Source organism: Narcine bancroftii, chromosome 3, assembly GCF_036971445.1.
Source record: "Narcine bancroftii isolate sNarBan1 chromosome 3, sNarBan1.hap1, whole genome shotgun sequence".
Taxonomy (NCBI): Eukaryota; Metazoa; Chordata; class Chondrichthyes; order Torpediniformes; family Narcinidae; genus Narcine; species Narcine bancroftii.
The window spans coordinates 73,616,508-73,637,477 of NC_091471.1; the positions used below are offsets into that span (position 1 = coordinate 73,616,508).

The window sequence follows — 20,970 nt, forward strand, 5'->3', positions numbered from 1 at the left end:
CCTGTCCATGTGACAGAAGCAGTGATGTAAACCTGGGTGTGTCAGTCTTGCACTAGACTCCACTGTGTATGCATCAGTTTGACAGTGTGTACATTAATATCTATAGTGGTTCAATATAGAATTCTTCACAACATTGGTCCAAATTATATTTCGACCCCAATGTGGAAAGTTTTTCTTTGAATCATGTTGTGGCTTTGAAACTGCCAATGACTTCACAACCACGTGTATAGTTTAACTAACCAGAAACCCAATTCCAGTGGAAGCAGATGACATCTGATTCCATAAAATACTAATATGTAGTAAGTGCTCTGGATCAAGAGATGGTATGCCAAGTTTCTGATTTTCTGCAGCAGGCTCCTGAGGAGGGCAAGTATATGGTGCTCAAGAGTCTGCTCATCCATACCTTTAGCCGCTCACGATATGAGCAAGCCGCCCGTTTTCTTCGCTTGGATGGTTTGGGAGACAGGACCCTTCAGCTCTCATCAATGAAATGCTGGCACTAGCAGAAGGGCATAGGATCTTCCTCGTGTTTGAACCTGCTTTCTTGGAGCAGATGCCAGAAGATATCCACATTCTGCTGGCAGATGAGGATTTCAGTGACCTACAGAAAGACGTGGCTCATGCTAAGCAAGAAACAGTGACATCCTTAAGACAGGTCACCATATCCTGCTCAGAGCAGCAGGACTGTGCAACTCCAACATTAATTAGACTGGCAGCAGGGTCGATCAAATTAGTTATCAGATCGCCAGTCGGCCGGGTGACAACAAGATAAAGATGGCACCCATTTGTGTTTCTATTATCAACGGTGTGGCACAGAAGCTAGACGCTGCTGACCTCCCTGTGCATTTCAGGGAAACATCAGGGGCCAGCCATTACTAATGGCTGCGGCAGCTGGCCATTGACTCAGCCTTTTATATGTCGGGAATAGACATTCTGGCCGGCGTTTCTTGGTGGATACAGGGGCTGAGATCAGTGTGCTTCCCCCTTTAGGGCATGACACACTTAACAGAAAACCTGGGCCATCATTTAAAGCCACAAACTCCAATACTATCCAGACATTTGGCACACGTAGGATCCCACTTCAGTTTGGCGATTATAAATTCTACTGGGAGCTTATTTTTCTCAGAGCACATGGCCTGCTGGTTCATCTAAAGGGACGAAGGATCATTTATACCAACACTTTCCAGACCTTCGCCCAAGGCCAAGCTACCACTCCTGAATTTAGATTCTGTTACTCTTTCGGAGAATGAATTCACAAGGTAATAGGCGGAATTCCCCGCAATAATTATGCCACCATTCACCTCGGTGATGCCAAAACATGTGGTGCAATACCACAAACCAACCAAAGGGCTACTGCTGCATGCCTGAGCTCACAGGCCCCCTCTAGATAAACTAGCAGACATGACTACCGACACCTTGTAAGCGGTGCTGCATGAATAATTCTGATGCAAAGTCCACAGACTGTACACAGGCTTTAATTAGCTTAAACGAATACACCAGATCTCAGTACACTCCTGGTACCATGTGTCTGACTGCTCCCAAAGGGGCCGTTTCGAGTCTTTATATGGGCTGGTGATTGACAGCAGGAAGGTGGGGCAAGCTTCCCAGGTTGCCTACCTACAGGTACAGTGGTTGCCTCCTGCAGTAGACTGGTAGGAGTGCGGTCAGTGTAGTGGTTGTATTGCCACATTCACCCCCTTCATGGGGGTGGGGAGCAGTATTCTCGGTGGTATCAACAAGTTTAGGCAGTCTGGCGGTCATCTGTGCCTCTGGGACCATCGCAGGACAGGCTCCTGGTCAGTGGTTGGTAGGGGCAGGGTCCGGAGTGGCTGGCGGCGCAGGCAGGATGGTGTCTGGCAGAGTAGGGGTGTCTACCAGTGTGGAGCTATGGGTGTGGGGCGGGTCCAATGGGAGTAGGGCCCTCTTGAGAGATGGAGAGAGTTGTCGGCTCCCAGGGGATCCTGGATGGGCCAGGGGTGCCCGGAGTCGGGGAGCTGGTCCCCTGCTAGTGCCAGGTCCCAGGTCGAGAGGGTGTCCTCATGTCCATTGGGGCATGTAGGCATAATTTGGATGGCATGGAAGAGGTGCACCTGCGCGACCACGGGGTTAGATTTGTGGGTCCTCACATATTTACGGAGGAGTACTAGTCCTGGAGATGTCAGCTATGCTGGCAAAGGGATGCCAGTCACCGATTTCCTAGGAAAGGAGAAAAGGTGTTCATGAGGGGTCTGATTGGTAGTCGTGCACAAGAGCGACCGTATGGCGTGAAATGCCTCGAGGAGGGCCTCGCCAATAGTTGATGGATCAGCCTTTCAATCTCAGGGCCAGGAGGACCACCTTCCAGATTACCCTTTTCTTGCATTCCACCTGCTCGTTGCCCCTGGGGTTGTAGCTAATCAAGTGACTAGACACGATGCCTTGTACCGCCAAGTATTGGTGCAGCTCCTCACTCATGATGCTGGACCCCTGGTTGCTGTGGATAAATGCTGGGTATCTGAAATGGTGAAGATCTGTGCCAGTGCCTTGATAATGGAGGCAGTGGAGGTTTCATGGCAAAGGATGGCGAAGGGAAACTGGAGTATTCATCTATGACCAAGAGGATGTAGATGTTCTTATTTATGGAAGGCAATAGTACTTTTACGTCAGTGCTGTGTTGCTCGAAGGACTGAGTGGCCTTTACTAAGTGGGACTATGATGGGCAGAAGAAGTGCAGTTTGCACTACGTGTTGACCATGCAGGACTCAGTCATGGTCTGCACTTCTTGGACGGTGAAGGGGAGGTTAATTAAGTGGTACAGGCGTCCTTAGGAGCGTGGGGTGTGACAAGTGCGCTGTAATGACCACATCGTCTGGTCAGCGAGCTGGACGAATTGAGGTGGATGGGGGTTGGCTGGCCCATGATGTTGGCACCCAAGAGATACACATTGCATCGGCGTGGTCTGGCAACCTGACCAGAAGTGATGTCATCGATGAAGGTGGAAGTTGGATGATGAAAGATTACCGCATTTATGGTGAGCCCAAAGCGGGCCAAAAGCGATGTAATTGGTGTGGGCGGAGTGATGGGGCTGCCTTGCATTCCCACATAGGGGCACCCAGAGAGTCGAGAGGGGCTCCCAGTTGGTCGCAGAGGACTGCAGCGCTTCAGATGGGTTTGGAGAGGCATACTTTAGCAAAGTAGCCTTTCTTGCCACATCAGGAACAATGCGAGTTCCTTGCTGGGCAGTTCTTTCGGGACCGCCTGTCTAACCCACACCGGGACTCTTAGTACTTACAGTGGCGGACTGCATCTGCCATCTCACCTGGCTGCTGTACCCTGATGCTGAGCAAGTACCGAGGGTAGAGTATATTTGTCAAGGGCTGGTACATGCCTTCCAGGATAGCCATGGCTGCTTCAAAATCCATGCAGTCTTGGATAGCCTGGAAAGCGCATGAGCCCAGCTTGGTGCGTGGTACCATGAGTTTTTTCTGATTTGCATTGATGACCTCAGCCTATGTGTGGATGATTGCCTTGATCACATACTTCCAGATCTCGAAGTATGCTGGTGTGTCTAGACGTTGAGGGTCGATATCCAGCCTCTCAGTGGTGAGGAACTTCTCCATGGTCCTTTAATTTTAAGATAATTAAATTGTGGGCACTGCTGCATGAATGATTCTGATGCAAAGTCCACAGACTGTACAACATGCTTTAATTAGCTTAAACTTGTACACACCAGATCTCAGTACGCTTCTAGCTCCACGTGTCTGACTGCTCCCTAAGGGGCCAACTCAAGGCTTTATAAAGGCCAGTGATTGACAGCAGGGAGGTGGATCAGCCTTCCAGGTTGCCTACCTGCAGGTACAGTGGTTGCCTACTGCAGTAGGCTGGTAGGAGTGCGGCCAGTGTAATGGTTGTATCACCACACACCTGCACCAGGGCCCTCATTTCCACCTGGATAGCATATTTTGGTCTGACAGGGGTGCCCAATTCACGTCAGCAATGGTCACCCTGCTTGGCACCAAGTTGCACCACCCAACTGTGTTCTACCCCGAATCCAACAGACGAGTAGAAAGAATCCACAGGCATTTGAAATCGGCCCTTATGGTGCATTTGCAGGGACCTAACTGGGTTGACGAATTGCCGTTTGTACTCTTAGGCATATGATTTAGGTGCCTCATCAGCATGCCCCTGATGGTCCCAGGAGAACTTGTAACAGACTTACGAAGATGGGAGGAGACGCCTGCAGCTTTCCTAAGTAAGCTCCTTGAGAAGCTCAGTTCCTTAGCACCTATACCGACATCTCAGCATGGTCAGGCCAGGACCTATATACCCTAGAACTTGCAGGAATGCAAGTGCATTTTCGTTCAGAAAAGAGCACACCAGGCACCATTCCAGTGTCTGTATGAGGGTCCCTTCAAGTTACTAAGACACAATGGTTCAACGTACATTTTTGACATCAGAGGTAAAGAGGAAGCTTTTGCAATTGATCGCCTCAAACCTGCCCAGCTGGATCTGGACTGACCAGTTGTGGTTCAGGCACCTGGGTTGAGAGGAAGGCTCCCCATACAAAAAATATACAGACTTTTGGGATCTGCAGTGGGATTGCTGGTTCTGGGGGTGGGGGGAGGGGTGTCATGTGGTGACCCACTTACCAACAAGTGAACTGGCTCTCAAAATAGCGGGCGTGCTGTAGAAAATGCGGGAAATTGACTTGCATCCAACACGGGTTTCTATCTGGGCTGATGACATCACTGATGATGTCCCTTCCTGTCCAGGTGACAGAACCAGTGATGTATATAAGCCCAGAATGCATGACTGGGTGTGTCAGTCTTGCACTTGACTCCACAGCATATACATCAGCTTGACAAAGTGGACAGTGATTCCACAATATGTACACTGATGTCTATAGTAGCTCAGTATAGAAAATTAGCAAATTAGCATGATTTCCCTTCATGACTTTACCTAATGAGACGATTATTTTGCACATCCCCCATTGCCGTTCTCTTAATAACAAAACTCAGATTAACTGGATTATAATTCTTGGTATTCTTTTTACCATTTTTTCTTAAATCGTGACGTTGCATTTGCTATCTGATAATCAATGGGAACTGTTCCCATATCTAAGGAATTTTAGAAGATCACAACCATTGCCTCCACTATTTCTATTACACTCCCTAATGCAGGTCTTCGGGGATTTATTAGATTTCATCACATTAATTTCTCAAGTACTTGATTTTTAAAAATCATTTAGGTCTGCCATCATCTTCTATTTCCAGAAAAAAAAACCCAAGCCATTCCCTAATTCCAAAGGATAATTTCTTTTGACTGCATCTGTAAGGGAGTCACTAACTTTTGATATTTGTTTTTCTGTTTACAGATCTGTAAAAGCTCCTTACTTTATTTCCTCACCAGAGCCTTGTTCCTCCTGTGCTAAATTCTGAAATGTTCCCAATTTTCAGACACTCCTTTATTTTGGGAACATGAGGGCTTTTTCCTTTGATCTTGTTATATGTTATATGTCGAGCTCTCCACTGGCCACCGAGACAAGAGGTGCACCAAAGAGGTACAAGGACTGCCTAAAGAAAGCTCTTGGTGCCTGCCACATTGATCACTGCCAGTGGGCTGATATCGCCTCAAATCGTGCATCTTGGCTCCTCACAGTTCGGCGGGCAGCAACCTCCTTTGAAGAAGACCGCAGAGCCCACAACACTGTCAAAAGACAAAGGAGGAAAAACCCAACACCCAACCCCAACCAACCAATTTTCCCTTGCAACCGCTGCAACCGTGTCTGCCTGTCCCTCATCGGACTTGTCAGCCACAAACGAGCCTGCAGCTGATGTGGACATTACCCCTCCATAAATCTTCGTCCGCGAAGCCAAGCCAAAGAAGAGTATTGTTAACCTCTAAATAACATAAATTTTTCCTATTCCATTTTTCAAAGAGGCTTTGAGAATATCCTTGAACAATTTTCTCCATCTGTCTGGCCACCTCTTCCCATGGAAGAATATGAGTTTTGAGAGCCTGGTGTTGGACAAGCAGATTATGTGGTTTATCCAACAGAATTGACTGAGTATAATTGGGGTTTCAATGCTGATGATCTTGGCCTGGGAATAGAATCTCATGTTGGTTTGTTTGTCCTTGTGGATATAAAGGATTTTGCAGAAGCCACATTGGTAGAATCTCTCATTTGCTTTGAGATGTTGGCTGTAAATAATCTCAGAAACAAATAGGATATTGATCACTGTTGGCTTTTGCTTCTATGTGTGTTATGTAGGGTTTGAGATCTTGATCATCAAACACCCTTGTCTGATCTAAAATTCTTCTTCTGTGCTGACTTTATCCCATTCTTTATCCCGACCTTCTTTTCCATTATATACTCATCACTAAATATTCTGTTATATTTATTTTCCAACCATGTTGCTGAAATGGCTACTAAATTGGAGAGTTTTTATGACTCTTGAATACACAGCATCATTTCTGATTCATTAAACTCTGCATGTCCCTTTCATTAAACTTGAGGACATGTTATTGGTCCATTGGAATCGCTGGTGCAGTATCCAGTAAATGGAAAAATATTAGCACCTGTGCATATGAGCCTTTCCGTGCAGGATGATTAACTCTCATTTGCTGTCTAGATGCTGGAAACTGTGAATTTATTCACATATATAGTCATTTGTTGATTTAATTAGGGTTACTTGTGTGTACTTTGACAAGAATGGAAATCTGACTTGAGAAATTTAAGCATTGTTTAAGATCATTGTTTTTCATTTTTCCATGCTCTTGAATTGAGAGGAAGCATACTAAACAGCTGTTTCTTTTGTATCTTAAAATTATTGTGTTACTACTCAAAATTGTCTGATAAACAGTACAATTGATAACATCATCACAAACTGAAATCCTATGGATGTTTCCACTATAATACATTTTACAGTAAACCCCTGGTATCCAGAATTCAAGCAACTGGCAGCCTCAAGCAACCTGCGAAAAATAAATAAAAACAATAAAGTAAGTAAGAATGAAATAAGAGGTAAAAAAATTCATGTTTCAAATTGTAAAAGTAAATGTTCAGTGAACACATAAACCTTTGATGTAGATGGGAGAAAATATTCAGCCAGTGGAGTGCCTTGGTCATGCTTGTAGCAGGTGTTTGAATCAAGTTGTGTGAAACAGCAATGGCATCGCCCAGGACGAAGAGCTGATTGATGTCGCTCGCCACTCTCTTAAAATATCTCCTTATTGCTGCTTTGTAAGAGTCGCCCCAATCAGAGATTTTATCTGTAAATTTGCATGTTAATTATCTATAATGTTATTGTTTTCTTTTGGGCGGCTGTGTGGACCACAGATCCTGACTGCGTTCGACCATGCACACATGAAACTTAGTCACCATCAATTTCAAGAGTCCCCATCACTAACTGAGACAAATCAGATAGAACCATCAATTCAACTTGGCGAAACAACCCTGGAAAATGTGGACCAACTTTCCTTATCTTGGAAGTCACCTCTCTTTCAATGTGGACCTTAATGATGAGATCCAACCTAGTCTTAAATGCACTGGAACAGCTTTTGGATGTCTCCGAATAAGAGTTTTTTAAAATTAACATGACATTCGAACAGATACCATTATGTTAGTGTACAAAGCAGTGGTGATCCCAGAGCTTCTCTATGCATCAGAAACCTGGACAACAATATTGACGACATCTGAAGGCGCTTGAAAAGTTCCATCACTTTGTCTTTGAAACATCTTAAATATCAGCTGGGAAGCTAGAAGAACTAATGTCCACATGCTAAATGATGTACAAACAACAAGGATTGAAGCCTACGTCATTAACAAACAACTAAGATGGAGCGGTTATGTTGTTCGGATGGAAGACGAACATATGCTAAAACAAATCTTCTATTCTCACCTTAAAGAAGGCAAACATAAAAGAGATGGACAACAGAAGAGATTCAAAGACATCTTAAAGTCCAATATGAAGAAATTTAACATTGACATCAATAATTGGGAAACCAATGCCAAGGACAGGAAACTCTGGAAAACCATCATCCGAGAAGGAACAGCAACTTTCGAAGCCAACAGATGTGTGGACCTAGAAGAAATGAGAAGTAAATGGAAAGAGAGGCAGCAACAACCAAAGCCCGATCTGCCACCTGTGCAGAATATCTTTCAAAGCCAAAATTGGATTTATATTTATAAGCCACTTAAGAGCCTATAAATAGATCAACAGATCGACCTCAAGTGATAGCCACTCCCACGATGGAGGGGGAGGAACCTGCAGTTGCAGTGATAGTTAAATGTTTTCAAAGACTAACTGAAAATAAAATAAAAAGCCTTAAGGTTTGTATATTCATGCAAGTAAAGTTCAGTGTAAGAACAGTATAGTATTTTTGTCTTTTAAACCATTTATTCTTAATGCGAGTGTCTTAGGCATTCTAAAAGAAAGTCTCAAGCAACCAGAAAATAAACTTATCCAGCATCTTTCAATCTCCATAGGTGCCAGATACCAGGGGTTTTACTGTATTTATCAAATGCAAAATTGCCAAGCAGGAGAACAAAATAGCTAGCCTATTTAAATACTGCGCACACCAAGCATGTCGAGGCACGTCCTACTCCCCTGTCACCCTATCGTGGAGTGATTCCTTTTTTCTGAATATTTGTTTAATGATTGAAAATAACGTTTATTTATGTGAATGGAAGAGCATACTACAGGGCTGTGTGTGGTAAGCATCTGATGACATCAGTTTTCGCCTTTGTTCTGAATAAATTGCACTTGTTTCTGGGTTATTATCATAATTTGCCTATTTGCATCATTCTGAAGAACATAGTGTGTAGAAAGACATCAATAGCTTCTAATGTATATAATTTGGTGACCAATGTTTTAATTATGTAAAGAAATTCTCAACAGTCGGAGAAACCAAAATTCATTTTGAGATAGAGTGCAAAGAGTAGAAACGTGAAGCAAGCAGCAAAAATATTGATCTATTTTGGACCTGTAGTATTAAAATTTACTTTTACTATGTGGATAGCTTTTGCAAATCCCCAACACCTAACCCCAACCAACCAATTTTCCCTTGCAACCATGCCTGTCCCGCATCGGACTTGTCAGTCACCAACGAGCCTGCAGCAGACGTGGACATACCCCTCCATAAATCTTCGTCCGCGAAGCCAAGCCAAAGAAAGAAGAATTAAAAAAAAAATTTTTATCATCCATCTTTTTTATGATAACCTTAACTTATTGACTAATCAAATTAATTAATTCACCCCATCCAAAGAATGATTCAATAAAAGCCATTGAACAAAACATAAAAGCACTGGAGGAAATCATCAGGTCATGCAGCATCCATGGAAAGCAATATGCAGTCAACATTTCAGGCCTGAGCCTTTCATCAGGGATCAAATGAATTGTTACAACCCCATGATGGAAACCTCATGGGTCCAAATCACCTGCTCTGCCAAACCATGTCACACTTTTTGCATGTTCCTGGATACAGAATTTCAAGCCTCAAGAAATTTTCACATTTCATTCTCCCAAACTCCAAATATAGACTTAACCTGCTTAATTCCTCCTCAAAATTCAACGACCTCCCTCTACCTTCCCAATATCTCAAAATGTTATTGCTTAAAAGTAATTGTATAGTTTCCATTTGAGTAGATCAAAACTAATTATTTCTTTCATCACAATGTGGCACCTAATTCATAAATTATCCATTCATTCAGTGAAATATTGTTTGTGTTTGAGTTTTATCATTTGGGACAGGGTGAAATAGTCTATCGTGGTCTAAAGAATCAAGTCACTACTTGATCTTAAAGGCAGTGATAAAGATTACTTCACCTTATTAAGGGCACACCTAATGTAACTCAAACTGTGAAGCTATGTTTTTATTTTCTCTTGTTTTCCAGGTTTGTGAGCCACAGTATGTTACAGACTATCAATATGCCCAGTGGAGATTCTGTTTCTTCTGTTCATCTTGGCTGATGACCTGATACATTATGGATAGCCCGCCCAAACTGACTGGAGAAACTTTGATTGTGCACCATATTCCTCTGGTTCATTGCCAGGTCCCAGACAGACAATGCTGTAGTATGGGCAAAAGACCAAACCCTTTCTACCACAATGATCTGGGAATCACAAGGACTACATCACTGCCAGAGAGGGACCTTCTTCAGAAGGAAACACTACTATACAGCAGCTTAATTCAGTCCTCTTGCTTACCTCCTGGGGCAATACAAGAAACGGAAGGCAGACTACTAAATTCAAAAGAAATCAGCACAAGTGAGCAGCACCAGTCATTAATTTTGAATGAGAATAATGATCAGGAGAGCACCAATAATTGTTCATTTCATTCTCAGAACAGTAACATTAGTAACCCTCCCTTTGTTCTGCATGAACAGCCATTCCATCTGCACACAGCTGAAAACTGTGTACAGCAATGGAGCTCCCCCAGTAGGCAAGGAAGTATTGAAGATCAAGAGGAACAAACTCATACATGTGATGGCAAGAAATCAAACAGCATCACATCAAGATCAGCATCAGATGACTTAGTACAATTACCTAGATGCAACTGTGCAAGTGAAAGCACGTCAACATTATTCTTTGATTGCAATCAAGGATTGGGATGCAGCCCAGATGGAATGTTCAGGAAGCAAGATGTACTACAAAGCAGAACAGGCAGCTGCTCCAGCTTAGATATGCAACAAAGCAGAAGTTGTGTCTTTTCAGATCAATCTGAAGCAGATAATCAGAATCTGACCTACAACAGTGATTCCTCATGTAACAGTTCAGATGGCGTGTTGGTCAACTTTACAGCTATCTACAATAAAATGAAAAGCCAGTCAAAGTCCAACTTAGGTGCAAGTAACATGTCTCATGATTCTTCATATTGCAGTCACTCAGATCTGGGTGCATTCTACTTGGACCTACATTCTTCACCCAGTGAGCCAAAGAATTTGGGTGAATCGCACAATGGGGACAGTGCCATGGAAACCTGTCTGTGTCAGCAGTGTTCACCTGCTGTGGATGACAACTGCAATTCTTACCATCTACCATGTGAAAATATCCCCTGTTCTTCTGAAAATTCAGATTTTGCTGCTTGTTTTCAAAGTCAAGCAAGACTAGTTGTTGCCACACAAAATTATTACAAACTTGTGACTTGCGACTTATCTTCTCAATCTTCACCTAGCCCGGGAGGGTCATCCATAACAAGTTGCTCAGAGGATCATACAAAAAGTGCAAGTCCTAGTCAGCCTACAGAGTATTACCTCTTCCAGCAACCAAAAGATAAAAAGAATAACATTGATCATTGCAGTTCTGAAAAACCAGCAGTAGAAACTACCGAAAATCTCATTGAAGGACAAGTGTACGTGAATGTTGCTTCAAATGTCAGGCAGAGATCAAGGAGCTATGATCGCAGCTTGGATAAAAGTCAAACTCCCAGACTAGGATCCTTGGAACGCATGTATAGCTGCCCAGGCAAGCTAAGTGATGGTCACACAGGAACATCTCAGAGATCACCACCAAGACGAGTAACTTCATTTGCTGAAATTGCTCGAACTAGGAAAAGAAGTGGGAATTCTCCACCACTAAAAACTAGTGGGGATTCAATAGAGTTCTCGCCAATTCTGGAAAATCAGAAAGAAAATAATGTGTTTGGCTATTCAGAAGAAAATAGGTATCATGGTTTGGCTGGCAGAACCACGACAAGAATGGATTTAACGACGTCGTGTGATGCACCCTTTATTCATCGTTTCAACAAAAATAGTAATTCACGTGGGCATGAGAGTAATTTGGTAGATGGTGGACCATGTTACAATGGAGAAGATGCCAGGAACCCAGAATCAATTAATAAACAACAAATTGAGAGGGAGGCATCCTTTGACAGCAGAATTAAAATGGAAGGTAAGCTGGTGCATAATTTATACACTGCTCTTTTAGTTGTTTCTAGCTTTTTAATCCTGGAGTTTTGTGATAATACCTAAGATCTGTATTTATTTGTTTCACTTCCACAAAGTTGTTTTTGAACTAAGATTTTAAAGCATTTGTAATTTATCACATATGTCACTATCAGGAACTGCCAGAAAGCTCAGCTGATTAAATGTTCACTCTTCCACACAGCACATCGTTGCACCAGATTCCTTTTCATTGGAGAAAACGAACAAGATGGAGAATGTTGTCTCCATAAAACATCATGGTTTCCCTCCAATTATTCATTTTGTGTGATTTTTATCAAAGTGCCAATCTGTGGGAAGTTCCTGTGGTTTAAACTTCATTGAGTAGAAACTAACTACTTTCTATATGAGATCTGAAGATCTGAGACAAGAGTTTCGAGTTGTAAGAGACTTTTGCAGTTAAATCGTTGTCATTTTACTATCAGCTGTAATATGATGGTGGTGTTAATAGTCATGATGTTTTGAACAGTTACATCTATTTTGGTCTTGCAAACCTTCCAGGTATATTCTGACCATGAATCTAATTCTTTATTTCTTTTTATAATAGGAAACAAACAAAATATAGCAGCAGAATGAGTAGATTACTTGACACAGAAATCAAGAACATTCAAACACTACCTGTTTTAGAAATGTATTTTTAGTTCAAGACAATTTGGAAGTAAAATACTCATAAAAGTAAGAGTATTATTAAAAACACAACCAAATTTTGCATCCTCAAAGAAGAAACATGCTTTTAGCATATTTTTAACTTCATTCTACTTCCTTCTGAAGCTATTCTGTTGTACTAAGTTCTAATCACAGTTCAGACCACCTTATGGGCAACAGGGGATGGACAATACCCGTTGACCTTGCCATGGATGCCAATGTCTGAAGAATAACTAAAATTACATTTGAAAAATATCCAATAAAGTCTTGGATTTATTTAGCAATTAAATGTAGCTGCAACAATAGGTGGAATTGATAAATTGAATGAATTGATAAGCAATGACAGAATGGCAAGGCATTTTAGAAGAGTTCAGCCATGTGCCCAAATGATTTTCTGAAAAGAAAAACCTGAAGCAAGGGAAATGGGCAGAGTTGGGTAGCATCCCACTGGTAGTTAATCTTTGTCGATATAACATTTCAGATTTATGAAATAATTAAGTGACATGCTGCACTGTTCTTTAAGATACCTTGAAAACATTATGAAGCAAGTTCATATTTTTATTAAACAAGAAAGTCTGCAGATGCTGGGGTTGCTTACGATGTACAAGTGTGCTGGAGAAACTTAACAGGTCGCATAGAATCTCTTGGAAGTAAAGGGTATACAATGATTTGGACCCGAGCCCTTCATCAAGGTGTGAGCAAAAAGTAGGCAAGCACCTGAATAATAATGTAGTGGGGGGGGGGGGGTGGATGGGGAGAAGAGGAGAGGAGGGAGGAAGGAACATGAAGAGAAGCATCTGATAATAAGTTAGAGGTCATAGGTGAATATAGGCAGGAGGGTAGAAGAGAAAAAAATCTGGTGATTAGGGGGTGGTGTGGAGTGTAGCTCTCTGATAGGAGAGGGAAAGGAAAGGGGGCTGGAGGAAAGGAGATAGGGATAGGGAAAGAGAGAAACTCAGGGGAGAGATTTAACAGAAATTGGTGAAACTGATGTTAATGTCATCTAATTGGAGAGTGCCCGGATGGAATGTTGTTTCACAGTGCACGAGGCTATGGATAGACATGCTGGTGTGGGAATGGTATGTGAAATTAAAATGGTTGGCCATACTCTTACAGCAGACAGAGCAAAGGTGCTCAATGAAACTATCTCCCAGTCTACATCCAGTTTCACCGATGTAAAGAAGACTTCAACATGAGCACCAGATGCAGTAAATGATGTCTGCAGATTCACAGGTGAAGTGTTGCTTCACTTGGAAGGAATGTTTGGGACCCTGAATGAAGGAGAGGGAGAAGGTATGGCTGCAAGTGTAGCATTTCTTGTGGTCACAGGAGTAGGTACTGGGGTGATTAACGGGAAGAGATGATGGACAAAGCAGACCCAGAGGGAGTGCTGTCAGGGGTTTCCCCTTCTTCTCAGCACAGGGCTCAGAAGCCCGCGCTAAGGGACCACGTGACGCCCGGGTGACGTCAGCGCCCCCAAGCGCGGTTCTCAGCCAGGTCCGGGCTGGGAGTATAAGTCCAGCCCAGCAGCCTTCAATAAATCAGTTCTGCTCACTGAGCTCAATTCGTCTGGTTGTGTGTTCTTTCAGTAGCAGTGTAGCTGCCGCTACAATTGGTGACCCCGACTGGTTCAAATGTCTTTGAACCCATCATGAGGGAACCTGGGATCAGTGCTATAGCCATCAAGCTGCCTGAATTCTGGGTTCAGGAGCCGGAGACCAGGTTCGGCCACACGGAGGCTCAGTTAGTTTCACCTCTGCCAGATTTCATCTGACATGACCAAATTCTACCATTTGGTCACTGCCCTGGACCAGGCCACCGCCAAACGTGTGCTGCACCTGGTTCAGCACCCACCCACCGAAGACAAATATGAGACCATCAAGCGAGTTTTCACCGGATCCCTCGGACTATCCCGGCGCTGGCGTGCCGCTCGGATGCTGCACCTCAACGCCCTGGGGAACAGGTCCCTGATGGAGTTGATGGACGAGATGCTCGCGCTCATGGGTAATCACACCAACTGCCCATTTTTCGAGCGCATTTTCCTCGACCATCTGTCCGAGGACATCTGGCCATTACTGGCCCAAGAAAGCTTTATTGACCCGAGGAAGGTCGCTCAGAATGCCCAAGAGCTATGGCTTGAGTGATTCCCAGAGGTCTCAGCGGTCCAGCAAGTCACGAGGCATGGGCATGACCATGCCAAGCCTGCCCCTAGCTCTGCAGTAGAGCATTCGGCCCTTGCAGGGTCCACCAAGGGCATAACCAGGGACACGGCATCCACTCCAGGCCTATTCTTCTACCACCAGCACTGGGGAGCCAAGGTTCGGAAGTGTCGTCAGCCCTGCTCGTTCCAGGGAAACGAGCAGGCCAGCCGCTGTTAATGGCTGCGGTGGGTAGCCAAGGACACAGCCTCCTCTACCTGTGGGACTCAATCAGCGGCCGGCGGTTCCTCGTCGACACTGGGTCCCAGATCAGCGTTATCCCGGCCACGGCCATCGAGTCCAGGAACCGACTTCGAGGACCTCCCCTCCGTGCGGCCAACGCAACAGAGATCCGGACGTATGGAGACAAGACAGTCCACTTCCAGATAGGCCGACGAAAGTTCTCGTGGAGGTTCACTGTCTTGTCCCTTCCGACCGCTATCCTGAGTGTCGACTTCTTCCTCGCCCACAGGCTTCTGGTGGACATTTGGGATTGACACCTGGTGGACGCCAGTACTTTCCAGGCCGTTCGCCTTGATGCCTTCCGCACAGAGCAGCTGCAGATGGCCACGATCAGCACACCCAGAGACGAGTTCCAGCGAATCCTGGATGAGTTTCCGGCCCTCCAAAGCCACAGTTCTTGGCTGCCTCGCCATGCCACGGGGTGTTCCACCACATCCCCACCCAGGGCCCACTGGTTCATGCCAAGGCATGCCGGCTCCTGCCTGATAAGCTCCAGGTGGCAAAGGAGGAATTTTTGCATCTGTTGGAGCTGGGGATCATTCAGTGGTCCCAAAAGCCTCTGGCGGCTGGCATCCCTGCGGATACTATCGACGGCTCAACGAGGCAACAGTTCCTGACCGTTACCCCATCCCTCACATCCAGGACTTTACGGCCAACCTGCATGGTGCAAGGGTTTTCTCCAAGGTTGACCTGGTGCGCGGGTATCACCAAATCCCGGTGCACCCTGAGGACATACCCAAGATGGCCATCATCACCCCCTTCAGCTTGTTCGAATTCCTTCACATGCCGTTTGGGCTCAAGAATGCTGCTCAGACCTTCCAGCGCCTCATAGACTCAGTGGGCAGGAACCTGGATTTCGTCTTCAATCACTTAGATGACATCCTCATTGCCAGCAGGGATCAGGCACAACACAAGGCCCACCTGCGCACCCTCTTCTCCCGGCTGGCCGACTTCGGCCTCACCATCAACCCAGCCAAGTGCCAGTTTGGGAAAGAGTCCATGCAGTTACTGGGCCATACCATCACGGCTGAGGTTTCGGCCTCACCATCAACCCAGCCAAGTGCCAGTTTGGGAAAGAGTCCATGCAGTTACTGGGCCATACCATCACGGCTGAGGGAGCCACGCCCCCCGCTACGAAGGTTGCTGCTATCAAGGAATTCCCACGTTCGGACAATCTCAAGGAGCTGCAGGAGTTTGTGGGTATGTTCAACTTCTACAGCCGATTCTTCCCGGGAGCTGCGCACATCATGCAGCCGCTATTCGCCCTCATCGCAGCCAAGCACAAGATGCTCACCTGGACCCCAGAGGCCTGAAGTGCATTCGAGGTCATCAAGGACACCCTCGCGAAGGGTACCATGCTCGCCCACCCACACACCGACCTGCATATAGCGCTCTCCATTGATGCCTCTGCCATAGCTGTCCACGCCGTCCTGGAGCAGCAGGAGAACGGACAATGGAAGCCAATGGCATTCTTCAGCCGGCTTCTCCGCCCACCAGAGCACAAGTATAGCGCTTTTGACCATGGGTTACTGGGCATGTACCTGGCGGTGTGGCATTTCCACTATTTCTTGGAGGGGAGGACTTTTACCATCTTCACTGACCACAACCCTCTCACCCAGGCACTCGCGTTGGCGATGGACCCCTGGTTGGCCCTCCAGCAGCGTCACCCCCCGCGGCCAGTGGTTCCTCAGCAGTGGCGCAGGCAAGTCTTCTATCACATTCATAACCTTTTGCACCCATCCATCAGGTCCAAGGTCCGGATGGTGGCAGAGCGGTTCGTCTGGCACAGGCTGCAGAAGCAGATCACGGGCTGGGCCAGAACATGCTCCCATTGCCAAATGTCCAAGGTACACAGGCACACCAGGGCGCCCATGCAAGAGTTCGAGCACGTCCGGGAACAGTTCAGCCACATACTTGTGGACATAGTTGGGGCCTTACCTGTTTCCCGGGGCAACCGTTACCTGTTCACGGTGGTAGACTGCACCTCTCATTGGCCCGAGGTGATCCCGATGCCGGACGCCTCCACAGACTCCTGCTCCCGAGCGCTATTGCACGGTTGGGTCGGCCGGTTTGGTGTTCCGAATCACCTCACCAGTGGTCAGAGCACCCAGTTCACCTCTGTGCTCGGGGCACAGCTTGCCAACAGGTTGGGGATCGAGTTACACCGCACCACGGCCTATCACCCACAGGCCAATGGGCCGGTCGAGTGTCTGCACCGCCACCTAAAGTCGGTACTTATGGCCCACCTCACCGGTCCCGACTGGGTGGATGAACTGCCTTGGGTGCTCCTGGGCATCCGCTCCACGCCCAATTTGCAGGCGTCATCAGCTGAGCTGGTCTACGGTGCACCACTGGCACTTCCTGGTGAGTTCATCAACGCACCTCATAACCCCCAGCGGTCGCCGCACGAGCTGCTTCCCCACCTCCAGGCCCGCTTAGACTCCTTCGCACCCCCACCGCCACCCAGACACAGCGTACGGCCATCTCACGTCCCCAGCGAGCTCCTTTCCTCAGAGTACGTTTTTATTCGGCGGGGCCCACCTGCAGCACCTCTGCAGAGACCTTATGAGGGACCGTACAAGGTTGTCCAGCGTTCAGGGTCTACGTTCACGCTGGACATCGGTGGCAGGCGGGAACTGTTTACTGTGGACAGGCTGAAGCCAGCGCACCTCGACCCCACCGAACCAGTGATTATGGCCCAGCCCAAGAAGCGAGGCTGCCCAGCTAAAAAGGACATTGGCGCCGGCCGGTTCTGGGGGGTGCTGTGTGGCGGCACACCATTAGGCAGGCGAACCGTCCCTGCTTGTAATCCACGCAGCGGGGTAGCCGGCCAAAATGGCTCCATCAGGAGTTTCCCCTTTTTCACAGCACAGGGCTCAGAAGCCCGCACCGAGGGACCACGTGATGACCGGGTGATGTCAGCTCCCCCAAGTGCGGTTCTCAGCCAGGTCCGGGCTTGGAGTGTAAGTCCAGCCCAGCAGCCTTCAATAAATCAGTTCTGCTCACTGAGCTCAACTTGTCTGGTTGTGTGTTCTTTCAGTAGCAGTGTAGCTGCCGCTACATTACTATCAAAGTTGCTAGAGTTTTTACACAACAAATATTTTTTTCAAGGAAAGAGCTGAAAGAAACTTTAAGCCGACGTGCATTATCTGTTTTAAAAGAAATTTATGATATCACATGGCTGAAGTTATCGAATCTTTGCATTATGTAATGTGTTCCAGTCATTTTGCATTTCAACTTGCTGGGTCTTGGTATTTCTGAGAATGCTGCATTTAGATTAAATTAGTTATTATTTACTTGCCTAACAGGTATTAATGTATTTCAGAACATACCTATCAGTGTGATTAATACTTAGTCATGCAGCAGAGAAAATAAAACCTTCCCCCAACTCTATCCATGCCAGCCATCATTTGTCTATGAATACTATTTCTAGCTCTTGGCCTGCAATCTTGTATGTTGTAACTTTTCAAATGGTCATCTAGGTGCTTCTTAAATGTTGGTCCATAAGACAAAGGGGCAGAAATAATTCAGCCCAAATGAGTCTACCCTGCTATTTAATTATGAGCTGATCCATTTTCCCAGTCAGCCCCACTGTCTGGCCTTTTCCTAGTAACTTTTGATGCCCTGGCTAATCAAGAACTTAAGAACTAATCAAGAACTTTGCCTTAAACAATGGCCTGTGGCAACAAATTTATCACCCTCTGGCTAAAGAACTTACTCTGTATCTCTGTTTGAAGTGAACGCCTTTCAATGCTGAAGTTGAGCCCTCTTATCTTAGACTCTGCCACCGTGGTAAACAACCTTTTTACATCTACTCTGCCCATGCCTTTCAACATTCGAAATGTTTTAGTGACATTCCCTTCATCCTCCTAAATTCTAGTAAACTGCCGATTCTACATACCACACATTCAACCGCCAATTCTACGCACACCTGGCATTCATCAGGATCAAAAGCTCGCGTCCCTGGAGACTGTTTCCTTGGGACCCCCCCCCACCCCAGTCTCCACTTTGGCCCTGGCAGTTTACAGGACTGAGCTCCTGATGCAGATCTCCACCTTAGCTCCAGTGACCTGCAGGATCAAGCTTCTGACATGAACTTCAAGATTCAATTTATTGTCATGTAATAAAACAGTGTCATATTACACAAAATTGCATTTGCCTGCTGTAAGGCAAACAGATTCACTATAGGCAGAAATTGCCTGAAGCGCCTCTTACAGTCAGAGAAAGAGAAGCAAAAGAGAGTCCCCCAGAGTCACCGAGTGTCTGCAGATTCACCTCCAGCACTTTCATAGCCACATGGAGTCCAGTCCAAACTATTGGCAACCCGAGCTCCAGATCTGAACCTCCAACACGATCAGGAACCCTTCAGTGGCTTCGGAACCCCCTTGTATCCTGATTCCGATACCTGGTACCCTTTCAGCTAGTTGCAAGCCAGTCTCCAGCAGTCTGCATCCTGAACTCAGCAACATACAGAACCAAGCTTCAGATGCGGATTTCCACTTTGACCCCTGCAACCTACAGGACTGAGCTTCCATTGCGAACTCCCACCTTGGGTCTGGGAGCGCACAGGCCTCTCTCTCCCCCCTCTGACTTTCCCAACTCACCCTATCCTCCCTTGGACCATTCCTACCCTCCACCTCCTGATCCACCCTATCCTCGTCTCCCCAGCACTCTCCACCCCATTGAACCTCCCCCTAACCCCTGCCTGGTCTTCACCATTCTCTACAACCGTCCCCTCTTGAAGACTGAATGCTTTGTCCTCAGAAGAAGCCTCACCTTCATCCCCCTTCACCCACACCTTAACATGTTCCGTGCATGCCATGATGTTGAACTCTTCTTCCATCAGCTTCATCTCCATGCTTACTTCCACAATCATGATTTGTCACCCTTCACTACAGATCCCTTCTCCTGCTTTAAAATGTCTCCCTCCTCCTTCTGATCTTCTACCTGCTCTGGACCTTTATATTTCCAACTGCTACTGTGACATCAGTTGTATTGACTTCACTACTCCCCTCACTCATTTCAATCTCACCCCCTCAGAATGCCTGGCCCTCCACTCCCTCCGCACCAATCTGAACCTCACCATCAAATCTGCAGACAAGGGCGGTGCTATTGTGGTCTGGCACACTGACCCCTATCTAGCTGAAGCCAGGCAACAACTCTTAGACACCTCCTCTTACTAACCCTCCAACCAAAACTCATCAATCCACTGTATCATGCACTCATCACTTCTGGTCACCTCCCTGGCACGGCCTCCAATCTTATTGTTTCCTGGCCCTGTACCTCCTACCCAAGATCCAAAGACCCAATTGTCCCAGTAGACCCAACTAATAGGTCTCCGTTTACCTTGAATCTGTTTTGTCCTCCCAGTCTAGTCCCTCTACACCTACACCCGGGACACTTAACACACCTTCCATCGCTTCAACAACTTCTAGTTCCCTGAACTAGATCGTCTTATATTTGCCATGGATATCCAATACCTATACACCTCCATTCCCCATACTGGAGACCTCAAAGCCCTTTGTTTCTTTCTGGAAAATAGAACCAACAAGTCCTCCTCCACCAACACCTTCTTTTGGCTGGCAGAACTTGTCCTCGCTCTCAATAATTACTCCTTTTGGCTCATCCCACTTTCTCCAGATTAAAGGGATAGCCATGGGTATGTGCATGGGCCCCAATTATGCCTGTGTTTTTGTTGGTCATGTAGAGAGCAATTCATGCTACAAGCCTACACAGGCAAGGCCCCTCAACTCATCCCCTGCTACATCAATGACTTCTTTAGTGTGACCTCATATACCTAAGATGAGGTTGTTGACTTCATCCCCTTGTTGCCAACTTTTACCCTTCACCCTGACTTCATATTCACTTGGTCCATCTCTAGCAACACTCTCCCTTTCCTCAATCTCTCTGTCTCCATCTCAGGAGGTAAACTTTCGACAGACATCTATAAACCCACCAACTCCC

General features: G+C 46.1%; 1 protein-coding gene across 11 annotated transcripts in view; it reads left to right on the plus strand.

Moving 5' to 3' along the window:
- Positions 1 to 20,970, plus strand: part of rusc2 (RUN and SH3 domain containing 2) — a 190,657-nt gene that overhangs the window by 105,235 nt on the left and 64,452 nt on the right. For 7 of the 11 annotated variants that reach the window (XM_069924295.1, XM_069924301.1, XM_069924303.1 and 4 more), the window contains exon 2: positions 9,875 to 11,870. In XM_069924295.1, coding sequence (XP_069780396.1) covers positions 9,965 to 11,870 — 1,906 coding nt within the window. In that variant the 5' untranslated portion in view covers positions 9,875 to 9,964. The other 4 variants (XM_069924296.1, XM_069924300.1, XM_069924298.1 and 1 more) reach the window with 4 other exon arrangements.